The sequence below is a fragment of the Coccinella septempunctata genome, chromosome 1 (assembly GCF_907165205.1).
Source record: "Coccinella septempunctata chromosome 1, icCocSept1.1, whole genome shotgun sequence".
NCBI lineage: Eukaryota > Metazoa > Arthropoda > Insecta > Coleoptera > Coccinellidae > Coccinella > Coccinella septempunctata.
The window spans coordinates 13,493,935-13,515,339 of NC_058189.1; the positions used below are offsets into that span (position 1 = coordinate 13,493,935).

Consider the following 21,405-nt stretch of genomic DNA (forward strand, 5'->3'; position numbering starts at 1 on the left):
CACGGAGTACAAAAATAGACATGATGCTGTTGCCAAGATTCTTCACCAAGAATTGGCACTAAAACACCAACTTCTAGCTTCGAAAAAGGTGCCTTATTACAATTACCATCCGGATGCTGTGCTGGAAAACGAACATCACAAGCTCTACTGGGATCGCACGGTTCTCACAGACCGAAAAATAACCCACAATAGACCAGACCTCATATTGCTCAATAAGGATGAGGACAGAGCACTATTCATAGACGTGGCAATTCCAAATAATACCAATCTTCTAGATAGGCACACTGAAAAAATTTCAAAATACAGAGATCTCGAGGAACAAACCAGAAGACAGTGGAAGCTGAAAGATATCAAGACCATCCCTATTGTCATTTCATCTACAGGCCTGATACCGAAGAAACTACTAGAGAACTTGAGGAAACTTCAGTTGGACGAAAATATCTATAGAGTCATGCAGAAAGCGGTACTGCTCGGAACGGCGAGAACTGTACGCAAGTACATGGGGAATGCAGAGGAACACCGTCTGCTCCGACAGGAAGTGCGGGTGGAGCAGGAATCCAACCTACAGCAGGGAGGCGAGGAGCGACCCGGACCCGACCACCACCACGAGCCCGAAAACCTGGAAAGGGCTCCAACAGAGCTTAATCCTTTTGATATCTGAGATATCTGGGATAAGTGAATTTTCCTCTGGAGAGGAGTGTGAAAGCCGCAAGGCTAAAGTCATAATAATAAATAATAATAAACCCGCACGGGGGTACTACTTAGTAGTATACGGGTGTGACAACCCCGCGGACCCCGGTCACTCTCAGCCGATGTCGGAAAGAAATCAGCTAAGCCTCGGAAAACAGTCGCTGCTTGGGGATCGTCAGGGCACGTCTGGAGTTGGTGCTGGACGTGACAGCATGCGGGACACCAACGGCAGAACGCTGAGAAGGCGGGCGCCTGCCACACAAAAAGCTACGCCTTTAGACGAGGAGGACATCGACGAGGAGAGAGTTCAGGTTGTCGGTCGCATAGGGATTCAAAGCTCGCAAGAGCACCCCGTAGTCGGAACCGGCAGCCGAAACAGGACAGCACAAAGGGGACGCCACAAGTGGACGCCCGAGCAGCATAGCCTGCTGTCTGCGCTATACAGAAGATCAGGACCCGACAGAAGGGGATACATGAATAGGCTGCATGGTCTGTGGTGCGAAAATTGTCCAGACCTCAACTACATGACGCAGCAAAACCTGAGAGATCAGATCAGTCATCTCAAAAGAAGAGGAATCTTGCAGCGGTCTCGAGAGCAAGGAAGGTTGGAACAACAAGCTGAGGAGCAGGTGACAGATGCTTTGAGCCAACATCAGCAATTGACGGTTGACATAACTCAAGAACAAGCTGTAGCCCTTTTGAGTGATATCGCGGGCCGAACCAGGACTGGTACACGCCCCAACAGGCCAATAACGGAACATGTGAGAGATGTTCCAGATATAGAACGCGCTGAAGAGCAGGTGACAGATGCTCCGGACCAACAACACCAAGCGATGACTCAAAGAAGTGAAGCTGCAGCCCTGGAAGCAAGGCCAAGAACGGAACAAGTGAGAGAAGTTCCAGAGATAGAACTAGCTGGAGAGCAGGTGACAGATGCTCCAGACCGACAGCAACAAAGGCCAAGGACAGTGAGAGATTCATCAGAGTTAGTCGACAATACAAAAGAGGCATTTGAGGCTGCCGTTGGAGACCCACTGATCAAACCCACCCGGATAAAATCAAGACACAAGGCTGAAGATCTAGCCGTTTTGAATAGCATCATTCAAGATCATCTTAACGGGACCTGTTCACTGGAAGAGGTGGAGGCTGCAGTGAGAGCAGCCGCTTATCTACTATGTCCACCGAAAAGAACAGCTGCGAATAATAATAATAATAAGCATAGGAAAAGGCTAAATCGACTTGACATCAAAATAAAATCAATGAGGCAGCAGGCATCTTGGTACCAATGTGTCAAAGATGTTATGAAAGGAAAAACTAAACCGAGCAAGAGAATGAGGGAGATGATTGAGGAGCTTCGTGCTATACATGGTACCGTTAACTTGCCCACAGTCCATCTACTGAAGCAGAAAGCTGTAGATAAAATAAGATCACTGGCAGCAGCACGAAAGAAATTGATAAGGAGAAAAAGATGGATCGAAGATAACAACACCTTCACCGCGGAACCATCGAAATTATTTCAACCTCAACAGCAAGAGGTGCAAAACCCACCATCACCTCAGGACGTCGAAGAGTTTTGGAAAAGCCTGTACGAACAACCAGCAAAAACCAGGGATACTCCAGCACTTCCCAGATTACAGCAGATGTGTGATCAAACCCTACAGCAGAACGACGAACTTTCTGAAATATCAGCCGAAGATATTAGACAAGCCCTTAAGAACAAGAATGATTTCACAGCACCCGGACCAGACGGTATTCAGAACTACTGGTGGAAGAGCTTTCCGGCTACACATAAACACCTGGCAAGATTATTCAGCGGAATGCTGATTCGCCGTGAGCCCATTCCTTCATGGTTGGTGGAGGGTAGGACAGTGCTGATACCAAAATCAGGACTTAGGGCAACCCAAGAACTATCGCCCAATCACTTGCCTCAATACACTGTACAAGATACTCACAAGTGTTATTCAAGATCGAATTCTGAGGGTTATTGGACCAGTGTGGGACAGTATCTACGAACAGAGGGGAGCAAAGAAAGGAGTGCAAGGATGCAAGGACAACTTGCTGATCGACAAGAGCGTATGCCTAGACGCCAGACATTACAAGCGCGACCTACATACATCATGGTTAGACTACGCGAAAGCATTTGACACCTCGCCGCACGACCTGATCATACGGCTATTAAAAATGCTGAAAGTCCACCCTAACATCATCCATGCAATAGAAAGCATCATTGCGTTGTGGAAAACGAAGTTTGCCATCCGAGCAGAGGGACGAACCGTTTATACGGGATGGGTGAGGTACAGAAGGGGAGTGTTCCAGGGAGATTCGCTAAGCCCGTTATTATTCTGCATAACACTCATGCCACTATCAATAGAGCTGAGGGCAAGCAGAATAGGATACAAGGCCGGTCCACCAGGCAGAAGGAACCACCTGATCTCCCATCTTATGTACGTGGACGACTTGAAACTCTACGCTCCCTCCAGGACCGCACTACAGCAACTATTGAATATCGTTTCCGAGTACACCTCTGCAATGGGAATGTCATTTGGTTTGGACAAGTGTGCTGTTTTTCATCTCCGCAGGGGAAGGGTTGATGATCCAGGAGAAGATATCCAACTGGAAGATGGAATGACTTTTCGACGTCTGGAAGACGGAGAAACTTATAAGTTTCTCGGGATGAAACAGAGGGGAGTACTGGAGACAACCCAGATAAAGGACGCCTTATCAGCCAGCTACAAGAAGAAGCTGAGAGACATCTGGAAATCACAGCTGTCAGGAAAGAACAAAGTATCAGCTACAAATATGCTAGCCATCCCGATACTTACCTACTCTTTCGGGGTGGTAAACTGGACGGTGAACGAACTCCTCGATCTTGATAGGTCAACAAGAAAAACGATGAACATGAATCGTAGCCTTCACCCAAATAGCTCGATTCAGAGGATATATCTTCCCCGAAGCCAGGGGGGTAGAGGATTGCAATGTTTGGAATATCAACACTATCAACAAACATTGGAAACAGCAGCAAGGGTCCTAAGAAGTGAAGATCCGCTTCTGAAGTTTGTAGCTCAGCATGAACTCGCGAACCACGGAGACTTCCTATTCCGAGCTGCACAGAGAGCCTTGGAGAAGCTCGGTATAACCGGCGTGTCGATCGATCCTGAGCGTGCTGGAGCACCGATCACTCAAGCGGACCAAAGAAGGCTAGCAAGACTGATCCGGAAGTCTCAGTCGAATACATTGCTCGAACATCATATGAGTAAGAGCCTGCACTCCATATTTTTCAGGAGTTTAAAAGACCAAGATCTGTCGGAAGAATTGTCTTTCGCCTTTCTAAAGTCGGCTAGCCTTAAGTCAGAGACGGAGGGATTTGTGATGGCGTGTCAGGATGGAGTAATAAATACCAGATGGTATAAAAAGAACATCATGAAAATGGACACCCCAACAACGTGCAGAGCGTGCCATAGTCAACAAGAAACGATTATGCACCGCCTGCAGAGTCCATGCTCCATCGGGGTATATAGAGAGACACAACGCGGCTCTCCGAGTTCTCTACTTCCATCTGAGAGCGGCATATGAGAGACAAAGAACCGCTGCTACCATATGTGCCTCTGGAGATTGAAGCGGTGGTCCAGAACGAGAAAGCTCGAATATACTGGAACTATCCTGTCTCAACAACACGGCAGATCAATGCAATAAAGCCAGACATACTTCTTTTGGACAAAGAGCTGAAGGAATTGTTCGTCGTGGAATTCTCATCCCCTGCAGAAAACAACATGGTGATGAAGGAAGAGCAGAAAAGGCAAAAATACAAAGATCTTGTTTTCGAGCTTGGAACTATGTACCCGGGTCATAAAGTCAGGATGGTTGTACTGATCATAGGATGTCTCGGAGGAATGAGAGCCAACTACGTGGAAGAATTGAAGATTATTCCGGCCTGCAGATCTTGGGCCGAGATACTAGCGCACAGAATGCAGAAGGCGGTGTTGCTTGGGTCACTGCATATCATCAGATCCTATGAACTCTAGATGCCACTTGCAGCTCATCTCTTTTGTTAAGGGACGCTGCAAGGGCCGGACGAAGAACTTCTCCGTCGAAAGTGTGAGGGGTTTTTAGTGAGTAGCCAAACAAGATCTCGGAGTCTCACACTACCTAGAGTGCGGACCCTCTGGGCGCCCATAAAGGGTTTTCCCCTCACACGAAGGAAAAAAAAAAAAAAAAAATAATAATAATGTCTGGCCTGCCTGGCAGCTATCAAGTAGATGGCCTGCCGGGTAGCCATCGTAACGACGTAGACGGTGCAGCCAGCCACGCCTGCTGTCCGCAGTCCCATTCCTTTATCCTCTCTCTTTCACATCCTTTATGGGGGTGCTCTTTCTGCTCCCATTTCTCTACCCCTCACCCAAACCGAGAAAGGGGAGCACAAACCCATGGAAATGGTGATTACGAGAAGCCTCGGAAACAAGTCGCTGCCTGGGGATCGTCAGGGCATGTCTGGAGCCGGCGCTGGACATGACAGCATGCGGGACGTCGGTGGCAGGATGTTGAGGAAGCGGGCTCCTGCTGCAAAAGAAGCTACAGCTCCAAAGCAACAACAGCAACCAACGAGTCCAATTCAATTGCCGACTCGAACCGCTGAAGGTGCTGCGCAGAATATTCAGCCAGTGCTCACCCAAGCGGGGTTAGTTAGAAAGCGCATGAAGTGGACAACGTCCATGAATGAAACTATTGTGCGCATATATAACTCCATCACGGGACTAGGGCAGAACACGAACAACTATAGGAAAAGGCTCCATGAGGAATTCTGCAACGCCTACCCAAATATAAATGTCACTGAACAAAGGGTGGCAGACCAGTACCGCGTAATTCTGAGAAATGAACTAATACCAATGGCCAGAATCGACGCAATTAAACAAGAACTTCAGCGTCCGCCAGTAACAGAGAGCGACACCAACACCTCTGATGAGATTCACATGCCTGGGCAACAACAGCCAGAAGAAATTGACGCTGAAAGTCCATCTTGCAACCCAAGTGAGGCAGAACATCAGGACGATAGGGAAGAGCTCCACCGACAAATTGACTCTGAGATGAGGAGATACTTTGCCGAATTGGAAGGAACAGATCCTCTTCATCGAATAGCACCTCCCCGACTCAATACATCCAAGAAACTGTCACTCATAATCGACATCTTGAATAAGGACGTTTTACCTGAGTACCTACAGAATGGAAGTTCATTGGAATATCTTCATCTAGTTTTTTACTGTGCAGCGCTAACGACGGCTAAAACCATAGGGGCAAAAATTCGCCGAACGAACAACGATGGTCCAAAATTACACAAATTATATGCGCCACCATGGCAGAAACGTCTTCAACACAAAACAGAGAGACTAAGAAGAGACATTGGACGACTGACGGAGTACGTGAACGGGAATCGCGGAAGGAAGGTTGTGAAAGCTGCCAAAGAAATCATGGATAGAAACAGAACACACACAGAACGAGAGACGGAGAATGCTACAGCTCACCACTGCCTCGACACTCTGAAGCAAAAGCTAAGTCTGTATGCAGAACGCCTGAGAAGATATAAAAGCAATTATAGCCGGAAAAGAGACAACAATTCATTCGAAAAGTCGGAAGAATCTTTCTACCGGTCACTCACATCGTCTGATGGAGAAAATGGAAAGTTACCACCAAAAGAAGCCATTGAACAATTCTGGACCGAACAATTATCAACGAAACCTCAGTTCAATGGAGATACCGGATGGATTGAAGATGAAAAGTCTGAAGCTGTAAAATATGAGCCGATGCAACATGACATAATCACAATTGAAGAAGTAAAATCAGCTATCAGAGGACTACACAACTGGAAAACACCTGGGCCTGATGGATTACAGAACTTCTGGATCAAGAAACTTTGGATCATGCATGACAAATTGACCTCCGCAATAAATGATGTCATTGAAAATCCTGAAAGAATGCCAATATTCCTTACACATGGCACAACGTACCTGTTACCTAAAGGCCAAAGGAATACAGAAGACCCATCCAAATACCGACCAATCACATGTCTTCCAACGATGTACGAATTAATCACATCGTGCATTTCAAATCGAATTCACAACCATTGCGAAAGGAATAACATCATCGCCATGCAACAAAAAGGATGCACCAAAGAGAGCAGAGGGTGCAAAGAACAGCTAATAATTGATTCAGTTATCTGCAATCAAGCGTTCTCCAAGCGAAGAAATCTTTACGCTGCGTACATAGACTACAAGAAAGCATTCGATTCCATACCTCACGAATGGCTCTTGACTATCTTGAACATTTACAAGGTGGATCCCAATATTGTTAAGTTCCTGAAAAACGCTATGTCAACCTGGCGTACTAGTCTTCAAATGAAAGCAGCAGATGGCTCCATTAGGACAGGACCTATTCCAATAAGACGCGGAATTTTCCAAGGGGATTCGCTGAGCCCTCTGTGGTTCTGCATGGCTCTGAATCCCTTGTCTCATAGATTGAACTCTACGGACTACGGATTTGCCATCAAAAGCGGCAGTAGAACTATGATGAAACTGAATCATCTCCTTTACATGGACGATTAGAAACTCTTCGCATCTACCAAAAAACAAATGCAACAGATGCTGAAAATGGTGGAAGGATTCTCGGAAGACATCAAAATGAAGTTTGGATTAGAAAAATGTCGACTGCTCAACATAACGAGAGGGAAAATAGAAGATGGTACGTTCAAACTCAGGGAAGGTGCAGAAATTGAAGCATTGAAGGAAGGAGACACATACAAGTATCTGGGCATAAAACAGGCAAGAAAAATCAATCAGAGCCAGATGAAGAAAGAACTAACGGAGGAGTTCACCCGAAGATTGAGAAGAATAATGAGAACTGGCCTTAACAGCAAGAATCTGATAAAAGCTATCAATACCTACGCTTGCTCGGCGCTGAGCTACTCATTCGGTATCATCTCTTGGACCACCACCGATTTAGCAGCCTTACAAAGAAAAATAAGGACGATGCTCACTAAACACAATAAACATCACCCCAAAAGCTCAATAGAACGGACCGAGCTGCCACGACATCTTGGGGGTAGAGGAATTGTTGATTTGTCCAACCGTATGACCCAGGAAATTGAAGGACTTCGAAAATATTTTCTGAGCAAGGCTGCTTCGTCAGAACTCCATCGAGTAGTTTGTGTTGCTGATACTTCTACACCGTTAAAGCTACAGCAGGACCACTTGGAAACCGTCGAACACTCTGCAGAAAGTAAAATGCAGAAACTGATTGGCAAACCTTTGCATGGGAGGCACCAGAACGAGGTCAACCATGATTACGTCGACATATCTGCGTCGAACTACTGGTTGACTTCCGGAAGGTTGTTTCCTGAGACAGAGGGCTTCATGCTTGCCATCCAGGATCAGGTGATTCCAACTAAGAACTACATGAAATATATCGCCAAGGATGCCTCAGTGGCGGATGATAGCTGTCGTTATGGCTGTGCGACACATGAAACTATCCAGCACATCACCGGGGGATGTCAGAAGTTCGCGGGCACGGAGTACAAAAATAGACATGATGCCGTTGCGAAGATTCTTTACCAAGAATTGGCACTAAAACACCAACTTCTAAGTTCGAAAAAGGTTTCTTATTACAATTACCATCCGGATGCTGTATTGGAAAATGAACATCACAAGCTGTATTGGGATCGCACGGTTCTCACAGACCGGAAAATAACCCACAATAGACCAGACCTCATATTGCTCAATAAGGATGAGGACACAGCACTTTTCATCGATGTGGCGATTCCAAATAATAACAATCTTCTAGATAGGCACACTGAAAAAATTTCAAAGTACAGAGATCTCGAGGAGCAAACCAGGATACAGTGGAAGCTGAAAGATGTCAAGACCATCCCTATTGTCAAATCATCTACAGGCCTGATACCGAAGAAACTACTAGAGAACTTGAGGAAACTTCAGCTGGACGAAAATATCTATAGAGTGATGCAGAAGGCGGTACTGCTGGGAACGGCGAGAACTGTACGCAAGTACATGGGAAATTCAGAGGAACACCGTCTGCTCCGACAGGAAGTGCGGACGGAGCAGGAATCCAACCTACAGCAGGGAGCCGAGGAGCGACCCGAACCCGACCAACACCACGAGCCCGAAAACCTGGAAAGGGCTCCAACAGAGCTTAATCCTTTTGATATCTGAGATATCTGGGATAAGTGAATTTTCGTCTGGAGAGGAGTGTGAAAGCCGCAAGGCTAAAGTCATAATAATAATAATAATTCAGCACATCACCGGGGGATGTCAGAAGTTCGCGGGCACGGAGTACAAAAATAGACATGATGCTGTTGCCAAGATTCTTCACCAAGAATTGGCACTAAAACACCAACTTCTAACTTCGAAAATGGTTCCTTATTACAATTACCATCCGGATGCTGTGCTGGAAAATGAACATCACAAGCTCTACTGGGATCGAACGGTTCTCACAGACCGGAAAATAACCCGCAATAGGCCAGACCTCATATTGCTCAATAAGGATGAGGACACAGCACTATTCATCGACGTGGCAATTCCAAATAATAACAATCTCCTAGATAGGCACACTGAAAAAAATTCAAAATACAGAGATCTCGAGGAACAAACCAGAAGACAGTGGAAGCTGAAAGATATAAAGACCATCCCTATTGTCATTTCATCTACAGGCCTGATACCGAAGAAACTACTAGAGAACTTGAGGAGACTTCAGTTGGACGAAAATGTTTATAAAGTCATGCAGAAGGCGGTACTGCTCGGAACGGCGAGAACTGTACGCAAGTACATGGGGAATGCAGAGGAACACCGTCTGCTCCGACAGGAAGTGCGGGTGGAGCAGGAATCCAACCTACAGCAGGAAGCCGAGGAGCGACCCGGACCCGACCACCACCACGAGCCCGAAAACCTGGAAAGGGCTCCAACAGAGCTTAATCCTTTTGATATCTGAGATATCTGGGATAAGTGAATTTTCCTCTGGAGAGGAGTGTGAAAGCCGCAAGGCTAAAGTCATAAATTTATTTCCACAGACGGAATATGTACAGTATAGTAAAGTGTGATCAATATAGTATAAAAAGTATAAAAAACATAAATACAAATACAAGCATCATGACAAGCATCATGTAGTTGAACTACAATTCTACTACAAGGGAAAATTGAAATTGAAATATTCGTGCAGTAAATAAAACGCATTCTGCCTCAACAGCAATTAAAGATGAAAAGAAGATATAAAATTAGGGAAACAACATCTAGTCCAATTCAAGAATGAATGAATCTTGGGAGACTATGGAAAATCGAATTTAAGTTGGTATAAATCATAGATTGAATAGATGGAACATAAGCTATTTTCCAGACTGTTTATTTTTCCAATAATTCCCACTCCATGCAACCACCAATGAAATGAATTTTCGCTTGTATTCCCCTCCTGATCGCTTCAAAATTTCTAAGACGGCGTGTGTATTTGTAATTGTCAAAATATTATTTCAATCATTCACGTCGTAATATTTTGGAAAATATGCAACGATGTACCGTAAAAAAGTGTGTTTGAAATAAAAGTGCATTTATACATGAAAGAGGAAAGCGATTCACTTATTCCGGTAAGTTTTTGATATTTTATTCTTGTTTGAGTACACGACTTTATGAAATCAGGGGAGGGAGTTAGGGGACGCCAGGGTCGAATTCTGTTTGAATACGATCTAATGATTTGTGCTTACATTGAAATGTTGAGTTTGTACATTAAAATAATTGATTTAAATTTTAGTTTTCCAAGAAATAAAACCAGACGACCAGACCAGACTGGGTCTTGAAAACAATTTACACTTCTCTTGTAATTTACACTCCAGACTTCAGTTTAATGAGAGAAATCGACTTTTACTGATAATTTGAAAAAGATGCCATCCCGAGTGAGGTAAGATAGGTACATTACCACTTTTTTAACTCGCTTTCTTGTTTGAATATCACTTTGTTTGGAATTTTGCAAATGATTTCTAACAACTTCTAGTTTTGAGGTGAACTTGAAATTTGGTAGATTCTCTTTCTCCTATAATAAATCATGCTTTTTTATATAAACATCCTTCCTGGTTTCAAGATGAACAGTAGAACGAGATTTTAATTGCTTTAACAATGCTTTAATTATAGCCAATACTGTGCCTGTCATCAGTACTGGAGTTTTTGAAGAAAATGGAAGGAAAATGGAATCAAAATCATCAAACATGAATGCCATTTCAGGATTTGCAGAAATGAAAGTGTCTTGTAGTTCAAGAATAAAACAAGTAAGATACATACCCACCCAGGGTGGTACAAAAAATTCTCTAAACTACTATGGTTAATAGAACTCGTCTTAGGAATGAAAATCTATAAAAATGAGTAAAGGTCATGTTTTGAGGCACACGGCGTTGAACATTTTTTGATAATCAAAAAAGTTTTCTTCATTTGTAAAATGTATTTCAATGGCAATGTAAAAATTATGCTACTACTGTAATTATGAACACAATATTATGACCATTCAAATGGAGCTCGGATATTCCCATTATTTTTATGAGTTATTGAATGAAAATGTCTGTTATCAGGATATTTCGAAGTGAAATTTCAGTTGAAAAATTTTTGCAGGAATAAACACGCGGAGAACAGAAATTGAAAAACAGCTAATTGAAGTCGAAACCGATTTAAGACGACGAGTGTGTCGTCAGTACTTCAAGAAATAATTTGCTACCCTACAAGCCGTTGTCTATTCATTGGGAGGAAAAATTGAAGATGAAAGCTTGAAAAGCCGAGACAAATACCTTATGAAAAATTTCATTGAAGACAGCTGCATGCATAAAAAACATAAATATGGCAATGACCTCAAACAATTTGCTTTAAAGTAACATTATTATTCAGTTAAAGTTTACAGTTTCGTTAAAATTGCTCTTAATTATGATGCGCTTCAACACCCAAAAGCACTTTTGAGGTGGTATGAAAATTTGAAGGGGGAAGCAGGTTGTTGAAGTATTTGAGTTGCTGAAAATGAAAGTTTAAAACACTGCTTATTAGTTGATATGCAATATAACTTAATTGAATTTATAACTGCCCATAAAAGAAAAAAAATGATGCTTTATCACGAATTTAGGGATTATTACATGGGTAACTCTATGCAATAAGAAATCATTTCTTTTTGATTTCACAATCATTGGTAGATGTTTATAGTATAACATTATTTTTTCATTCCGCCTAATCTGTTCAAAAGACTTGAGAATTTCTTCAATGAACAAACTCTTTCAGATTCTCATTATACAAATTCCATAAAATTCAGCTGCTTCCACTTCTATTGATCTGAGAATTAACCATTTTGAAGGGAATTAATTTGATGAAAGTAATTTTTAGTTTTTAGTATATACTTATACTAAACATATACTTATACATATACTGTATGTAGGTTAAGGTCATATTGACCATTAGTGTATGGTAACATTGTATTCAAAATAAATTATTTTTCACACAAGGTGTTTTGGTATTACTAGTTCTATATCCCTTTGAATAGTTGTCATAAAGAAAATACTCGAAATCTTTGCATTAAAACATACTTATTTTCCATTCGATATGAAATTATTGCCGACTATCTGAAATATTCAGTGCAAGTAGTTCTGAATCAGCCCCTGTCCAGTTCCCCCACCCAGGGAATCCAAATTCATATTTATGGCAGTATTTCGTGAATGCGTTTTTGTCGAAATGCTCTATCTCCTGTTTTATTAATCTATGGTATAAATACTTAGTAGAGTAACAAATTATCGCCTGTAGGTTTGAGACAACAATAGTTACTGGCGGAACAGTCAGGTTCGGGGCAAATTAGAACTTTCTTTAACTCACTTTGACATTCACAAACTTTTTAATAGCTTCTTCAGGATCCCAAAAATACAAGTAGTGTAACTCTCATAAACGATAATTTACAAGATAAAAACTCACGTTTAAGTTGAGGTTATTCAAGTTAAGCCATCTCCACTTTACTTCAGAAGAAATCTTTACCATCAATGACAGTTTCTTTATAAAAATTATATACTTGGACAATAATCAAATCATAAATGCGATTACCATCAATACAATCTCAAATTGTTAATAAAAAAAATATATATTCTTTTGATACAGAGCATTACAATTTTTAACAGCAAACAATAATTATAGCATGTATATGAGATACAGTTTCAGCAGAGGTAAGCGTAAACGGGTACCATACAATTTTGAGTATGATACAAGAGCTCAGAGAAAAACCCCAGTAAAAAAAACCATTTCTCCCCGTGAGCGGATTTTAAGAAATGAAATTGTTTACGAAATAAGCTGAAATATTTTATATTGGAGGCCATCTCTCACTGCAAAAATTTATCCTTTCTTCTAAAAAAAAAGAAATCCATTAAGTCTTCTCCAAGAAATCAGAAATTTAAATCTGAAATAAACAGAAATCAAAAGCAGAAAAATGTAAAATAATAAAATTCACCACCCAAACTCAAAAACGATGCGGAAAATGTACGTAAGTTATTGTGTTATTCCTTTTGAGTTAATAGTTTTTGTACCTTCTTGCTATTTTACAATAATATGTAATAATAATTTTTTCATCACTAGAAATTAAGATTACCTACATCTTACATCCCCTACAATAGTCTGGGTCACTAATGAAGCTACTGAAACAATGAAGCATTCTGTAGGAATCGAATACGTTGTTTTTTTTTGTTCATGTTTATTTCAAGGTCTAGTGCCCAAAATTGCGATGTGTGTTCTTAGATTCTGGTGAGTATTGAAATTTTTCAATTTCGAAAAAAAAAATGACTGTTTCTTCGAGTTACCCAAGCTGGTTCTCAATGTGATTGTCTTAGTGATTTTAATCGGTCATAAAATATTCACTATGTACAATGAGCCAACAAAATACACTAAATAATGTATGCATATACGCTCTGTTGATTCCACTATATAATTAGGAATCGCAGATTATAATGATATAACCATATAGTCTCAATTCCAAATGACTGTTTATTTAAATGATGGGGATGATAATAACTGCTTCTCAAATGAAACCATCTCTCATATACCTACTGTGTCAGTATGTCATATTGTTATATATGTTTGAATGTTCTTGTCAGCTATCAATGATGTCGAAGTTCGATTTCAGGTCAAACCTCAGAAATAATATAATTTTGTTAAAATTGGTTGGATTGTGGCATTCTGATCAGTTTTCACCCAACAAACGGATGTACATGGTTTACTCATTTCTGGTAGTTGTGTTTTTCACACTGTTGGACCAATTTTTTATGTTTATGAATATATCGGCAAGTGCTGGAGATATGGAACAATTTTCGTCGTTCTTGACTGTTTTGAGCCAAAAAACGATAGCTGTTGTGAAACTTATATTCTTCCTAATAAATACGAATACTATTGAGTTAGTGATGTATCAACTGAGCTCCGAAGAATTTCAATCCCAAAATGAGAGGCAGTTTTGTCTGATAAAAGAAGCAATGAAAATATTTAATACACTTTTTAAGTTTTTCTTCAGTATTTGTACTTTAACTGTCATTATGTTCTTGATGTCACCGATATTGTTGAATGAAAGGAAAATGCCATTTGAACAATGGTATCCCTTCAGCTACGATAGCAGTCCCTGGTTCGAAATCGCGTATCTTCACCAAATAATTGGAACACTGTTGAATAGTTCTACGAATGTTGCAGTTGACACGTTTTCTGTGGGTAAATATCAACTGATTTTGAGTTCAAAATATTTGTAACCGTCTTAGCCGAATTTGTTTCAGCTACCGTGCTGATTTTAAATCCGGACAAGGAGTTTTTTTTGCGAGAAAGAAATATCCGCGACCACTTGAATGTAGTCATTCCAACAAAATGTGGCATACAAATATGTTACTCTTGATGCTAAGGAATTAGGTTACAGATTTTTGAAAAAGTTAACAACTATGAGCTAAATTTAACCACGTCATAACCCCTTAGCCCTTGTTTGGGTCATCCAAAAATCTCTACGCTTAAAGAAAAATTATAGAGTTTGGAAATAGATACATATATAATATTCCTGTAGCAAGAGAAGCTTTCATATAGGTAGTTGATCTGCCAGGGAGAATAAATTGAACTCACTGGATATTTCAACTTTGGTCATTCCGTTTCTGTTTGTGCTAGGATGCTGAAATAAAATCATTATGGAGACACTTTTTTGATAGCAATCCAGTGGCGTACTATGATTTTTTACTACAGGTTTATTGGCTGAGTTATAACATAATGTTGTGTTTTTTCTTATAAAAACAGTAGTTTAAAATGACTCAGAAAGAATCCTCATTTTTCTACCAATTCAGAAATATATCATACATCGTCCTCAGTCCTTCTAAGTCATTTCAAACTATACTGTTTTCATAAGAAAAAACACATCTTTATATGATAGCTCAGCAAATATACCTGTTGGAAAAATCATAGTACGCCACTGGATTGCTATCAAAAAAGTGTCTGTATAATGTTTTTAGATTATAATGAGATAGAGGAATGCAGTTGATGGCATTATCAGTTCAGGTATCACCAATTTTGCCAACCCTGTACAAGGACATTATCAGAAAGATGAAATTTTCAGGAAGTGTAGTTCGTTTCTCACTCTGATTCTGATGGAAAAATTCTACAGGAATGTACCGCATATCCATTCTAGTTTTCATCAAAAAATTAGATCCTGTAACAACATAGGTTTCTTCAACTGAAGACTAAATTGACTACATCAAAACATCGCCAAAAATCAAATAATCTTGAAATGGGTATTTAATTATTCATTTCACATGTTTAGCCTCCTTGTTAATCTCGGGCGAAATTGTATTTCGTACAATCGGTGTCAAAATTTCAAGATGAGAATCTGCTGTAGTAGGGCTTTTTCCAATATTCAAAATGAATCAAAAGTGTATCAGAAGAAAGGGATACATTGAAAACATACTCAGTTCAACTGATGTATACAGGGTGTCTGTAAACAAATGCGAAGGACTAAGAGAGATTATTTCTCGATGAAAATAAGCAGGAGTATAAATTTTTTTCGAAATCGACCTCCCTTCCAAGAAACAGCCTTTGACGATGACGAGTTGACAGTTTTTAATTTTTTTTTTTGCGGGTTCTAAAAAACACTGAGTCATAAAACTATACATAATAAGTATATGAAGCACTCAGTAGATGTTATTCACACAATTTTTTTAGATCTCATAACTACCATAACAACATGTATTTTAGCGGGAGGTAGTAGTCATTCTATGGAACACTTTTATACGATGAAATGGAATGAACAATGATCAGAACTGTTTGTAAGTTTTTATTTATTCCGAGAAAAGGATTGACTGTATCGAAAAATTTTTTTCCAAAATGGAATGGGAAACCGTAAGAGAATTTTATTTTTCGAAAATCTATGCCACGAAAACCATAAGGGGTTGTTATTTTAAACCCCCAATAATAAAGTTATGAGATCTAAAAAAATTGTGTGAGTGACATCTACTTAGTGCTTCATAATATGTATAGTTTTATGAGTCAGAGTTTTTTAGAACCCGTAAAAACTGTCAACTCGCCATCGCATTCCAAAGGTTTTATCTTGGAGGGGAGGTCGATTTAGAAAAAAATTTATAGAAACCACCCCTGCTTATTTTCATCGAGGAATCATTTCCCTTAGTCCTTCGCATTTGTTTACAGACACCCTGTATAAACCACCATCTTCTATATCTATAGGGTTAGAATCTTTTTTTATATTTTTCTTCACAAGATGTTTTTATTCTAGGGCTTATGGTTATACTAGGAGCTCAGTGTGAATTATTGGAAGATAAATTTCTGCATTTTCGGGAGCTAGTTCAAAAAAATATCTCACCAGTGGAGGAATATTCCTATGACCAAGAACTGTTTTATAATGAAATATTCCACAAGTTGATACAGCACCATCAACAAATATTAGTGTGAGGAAAACAAATTATTTGTCTTTATTTTCCATTCTCGTACCCCGTATTTGGAATACAACGGTTTCTATGAAATTCTACTAAAAAAAATCAGATTTCACTAAGAAAATTAGAACCCAAGCTAAAAAGATTTTGTTTTTCTTGCTTTATTCGTTGAGTTTAAAACTCCAACCCCTTGAAGTATTTCCCTCAGAACTTTTCGATGGATAGGGATATTGGGACAATTTTTGCAGCTGTGCACAACTCATTCCATTTTATGTTTTTCATCTTTCTGTCATTTTTATCCCAAAAGCGATCGATTTTGTGTGAATAGAAGCTGAACAAAAAACAAAAACTAATTTCAAGAGTTTCACGAATTATTAGAGTCAACTACGGATATGTTCTCTTCTTTTGAATAAAGTCAGTTTTTTTTTCAGCCTTAATTTGGATTACCTACTGCCAGACATAATTCTATATTCAATTTTAAGTATTGTACCAAGCAGGAATAATTTCTTCAAGTTGATTTTTTGATAATGCGGTTACATCAAGAATAAAACGATTAACGATTACATTTGAAAGGAATTTCGCGAACCTGAATCCAAAAATGAAATAATGAGACCTATACTCTTTTACATGTCTTGGTTTAGCATCAACAGAGTAAAATGAGATGATCGATGTATTATCGATACACATTTCGAAAACTTCGTATCAATCTTGCCGACTAATATTATTATTAGTCGGCAAGATTGAATGACTATATCACAATTATTTGTGATATAGTCATTCATACGACTGGCTGACATGAAAAACTCCATAACTATTATTTGGGTGAATTTATGAATTAAAATAAGCATTGGTTTTCAATGTTTTTCACTGAATTTTTTTCACTGAAATTTTTAATGGTTCTCGGTAGGAATAATGCAGAATATTATTCGATGTATAAAAGTTATAATTATTTATTAGCTAATAGAAAGCTAAGTTTAGATTTAAATTTCTTCTTTGAATGCAATATTTTTCAGATTTTCAAGAAGATTGAATCGAATGTTCAACTACTATACATTCATCCAGATGGCTCTTTGCATTCTCCTATTTTGTACAGCTATGTACCGTCTTTCAATTGTAAGCTAAAACTCACTTATCTATATAGAAATATCTTATGGCTTATTATTGTAGGTGGAGTTCGACAATTTGGATTTCCTACCTATCTTAGCCTTTATTGGTACTATAAGTATTCAACTATTTTTGTATTGTTGGTTCGGAAATGAAGTTAACCACAAGGTAACTGCCGCCCCTTTTTTCAATATTGAATTGATTCTGCATTTAAATGCGCTTTTTCTTCTTAAAATAAAACGTTCTTCAATTTGTACCTACTTTGGCAATTCAATAGAAATGTCAACCAAATGGATCTTTCAAATCTCATGAGCGATTTGAATATGGCCAACGATAAATGGTCAAATTTTCTGGCAGCGCTGAAAACTTTGCAAAACGTTGGTTCAGGTACTTCACTGGCTCATTCAAATTCCAATTAAAAAGGATATTTTTTTCATATCAACAAAAATGAATCGACAAAGGAACATCGTAATCTCATTATGATTTTTTTGTCTTTCAATTGAAAATGCCTAGTTTCAACATTCTTTTTTCGGATAAATGACTACTGCTATTTAAGTAGATCGAGAAGACTAAGATTCGAATCTTGTGAAATATTTTTTAATATTCGGAATAGTTGATATTTGCTCATCGGAATGTTGAAGATATATATATATATATATATATATATATATATATATATGAACCCGTAGTGCGCTGCTACCTCCGTTAAGTTCATTGGGCGACCTGACCTCCGGGTGAAGCAGTTATATAATTGGAATAATTTTTGTTTATATATGTAGAGGGGAAGGTAAATAACAGGGGTACCTAAAGAGGGGAAAAGATTTTCATCGACAAATTTTTCTTCAAACGAATCAGACCTTACTACCTCCGCATATATTTCTTATTAGTAGTGCGCTCTCACCTCCCGCAACGTTGCCAGATTTTAGGAGGACAGAAAGTAAGACAGCTCGAATTCTACTCATATATAGAATACAGCTGCTCTTCCGATTCATTCACACATATTGAAACCTGTAAATAGTTCGAGAACGATACTAATATTAATAAACTTCATACGCTGATAATTGATTGATAAGGTTCGTGATCTCGGTGTGAATGAATTTGGACAGTTTTGAATAAATATGCTTATGTCTACGATACTTCGTCCGATAGGGGAGTTTAATACCATATAGGTCCCAAAATGAATGATGCATGAAAATGAAATTTTTCGTGACATATAAGATTAATTCAAAAGACAATTTTACCGAATTTGTTCTGGTATGAAATAGTAGTCTAATTTTTGGGCATTATATTAACGACATCAGGAACTCCATATAAATGTTTTTCCCGAATGAATCGATAAAGATATACGTTTTACTTTCAGCTTCTATACTTCATTCACCTTCATTTTAGCACTGGATTGGCCATGAAAATTGGATACCTTTCACTCTGTATGATACGAAAATGTTGGGTTAAGACGCTTGTCAAAACATTCTTGAGTTTTAAATCAGTGCTACGTAGTCCGTTCTACGTGAGACTCTCAGTAATTACGTATTTCATGACAATGTTTAATCACTTCGGAAAATATCAAGTCGAAAATATGTAACGAACATAATTGACGTTTATACAAACTGATTGAAGACATACCAAATCTATTTATTTATATGGAAAATACAAGTGATCAGTAGCTTGAGGAGAGTTACTGTTGTTTATCTTCTTTGGCTGGAGGTTGAAGACGTTACATCAGTTGTAGAATTCAAAAAAATCAACCCGAAGATGAAATGCATTTGATGCAGTGTTAGCATTGAGTTGAATAATCAAAGGTGGTAGGGAATGGGTATCTCTTGAAGAAATGAACGGATAATTACAAGAATGTTGAATTCTTCAACAAAAATCATCTTGCGTGAATGGTAGTCAAAATAATTAGAAGAAGTTTGAAGCAAGAGGAGCTTCACCTCACAAAACAACTGGCTCGTATTCATGTCTGTTTATTTTCAATACATTGATATAATGATAATAATTATACAGGGTGTGGCGTAATGGATGGTAATATGGATCCTGCGGGTAGAGGACTCTATGGCGCTTCAGATAAATATATTTTACGTTTGGTAAAAGTGCCTTGGTTTTCGAGATATAATTATATAAATAATAATAATAACTGGATATTGACATTTTTCATCATAGCGCATCAAAAGAAACTCCTTGATTTAATGGCATTTCTTAATTGCTCGAGGAGTCTTTTGCGATTTTTCAGTACACAGGGTGTTTCACAAGTAAACGGACAAACGAAAACCGTGAATAGAGGGCATTGAGCTGAGTTCAAAAACACCTCATATGTGTGTCTTGGGCATTCCGTTTCCGATATACAGAGGAGTTTATTCAAATTTCCCGAATTTTCGTTCAGCTATAACTCCAAATAATTTAGTTGTATTCGGCTAAAAACTCATTATCCGCTTAAGCTTGTAAGTTTCAATAAAACAGAACATTAAAAGTTGACGAACACAGCACCGGACTCATTGAGGCCATATTCGAACTTAAACTCATGCAAAACACTCTGTTTGTAGTTTTTTTCGTCATAATTTTCAATTTTTCAGGTATCTGCATTTATTTTCTCAAAATCAATGAAAGTTTGGTATGCTTTATCAGTGGATAATTTTTAATGAATAATTGTTTGGTGGTGAAATGCCTCTAGAAAAAACCAGCGCAGCATATTGACTTTTACTTCATAATAATTATTGGTATGAATATGATCGCCAATCAGAAGTGGAAATAACTTGATATCTTCCGAATGAATCGCTTTTTATGGACAACGTGGACCTGAAGTAATTTTTCGAATTGATTTTCACATCATTGATGAATATGATCGCCAATCAAATGTGGAAATCTAAAAATGGAATTGGAAATGTTCAAATGAATTCTTTCTTTCTCAAAATATGTCTTGCATTTGTTTTTGATATTTATAGCATATCTGGTTATTCAGATAAATCATTCACAGTGATAATAAGCTTTATTATTGATAATGAACAAAAATAGCAATAAAAAACTACGCTATCATGAAAATAATAATTATAACTTGATATCTTCCGAATGAATCGCTTTTTATGGACAACGTGGACCTGAAGTAATTTTCCGAATTGATTTTCACCTCATTTGGTCTTTTAGTGAAGGTAATGATTGGCACTTCGAATAAGTATGATAAATGCACTTTCGAGTTCTTCACTTATTCCGTTATATTCATTATTGGATCTATGGAAATCTATGGATTGGTCTGGTCTTATTACAATTTGTTATTGAAACATTGATGATATTCATGCACTAGCAAAAGTATTTATCAGTATTTCAGGTCATTTCATTAGAAGGGTAGGACCCCAACATTGGACTGCTAGATCTCCAGATCTGACACCCCGCGATTTCTTTCTTTGTTTTCATTCACACAACTAGTTGTCCAAAGAAAAATAGATTAATTCTGAAGATCAAGTTTTAATATTTAGTTTGAAGATAGCGTAGTTTTTCCATCCATATTTGTGCATTATCAATTTTGAAACATTTTATCATTGTGAATGACTATTTTGAAGACCGAAAATGGTATAATTGTTGAACACATTCATTTCATTTCTTTGAAAAAAAAATTAAGAATTTCTATTTTTCATGAAGTGCTCTATTCCTTGAAGGCGTCTGACCAA

The 21,405-nt window shown here is 38.6% G+C and overlaps 1 protein-coding gene across 1 annotated transcript in view; it reads left to right on the forward strand.

The window, feature by feature from the left end:
- LOC123322777 (odorant receptor 4-like) overlaps window positions 1-21,405 on the forward strand; it is a 47,602-nt gene that overhangs the window by 15,266 nt on the left and 10,931 nt on the right. The window contains exons 2-4 of the mRNA XM_044910794.1: window positions 16,486-16,657; window positions 17,656-17,755; window positions 17,810-17,914. Coding sequence (XP_044766729.1) covers window positions 16,491-16,657; window positions 17,656-17,755; window positions 17,810-17,914 — 372 coding nt within the window. The 5' untranslated portion in view covers window positions 16,486-16,490. The remainder of the gene's footprint in view (window positions 1-16,485; window positions 16,658-17,655; window positions 17,756-17,809; window positions 17,915-21,405) is intronic.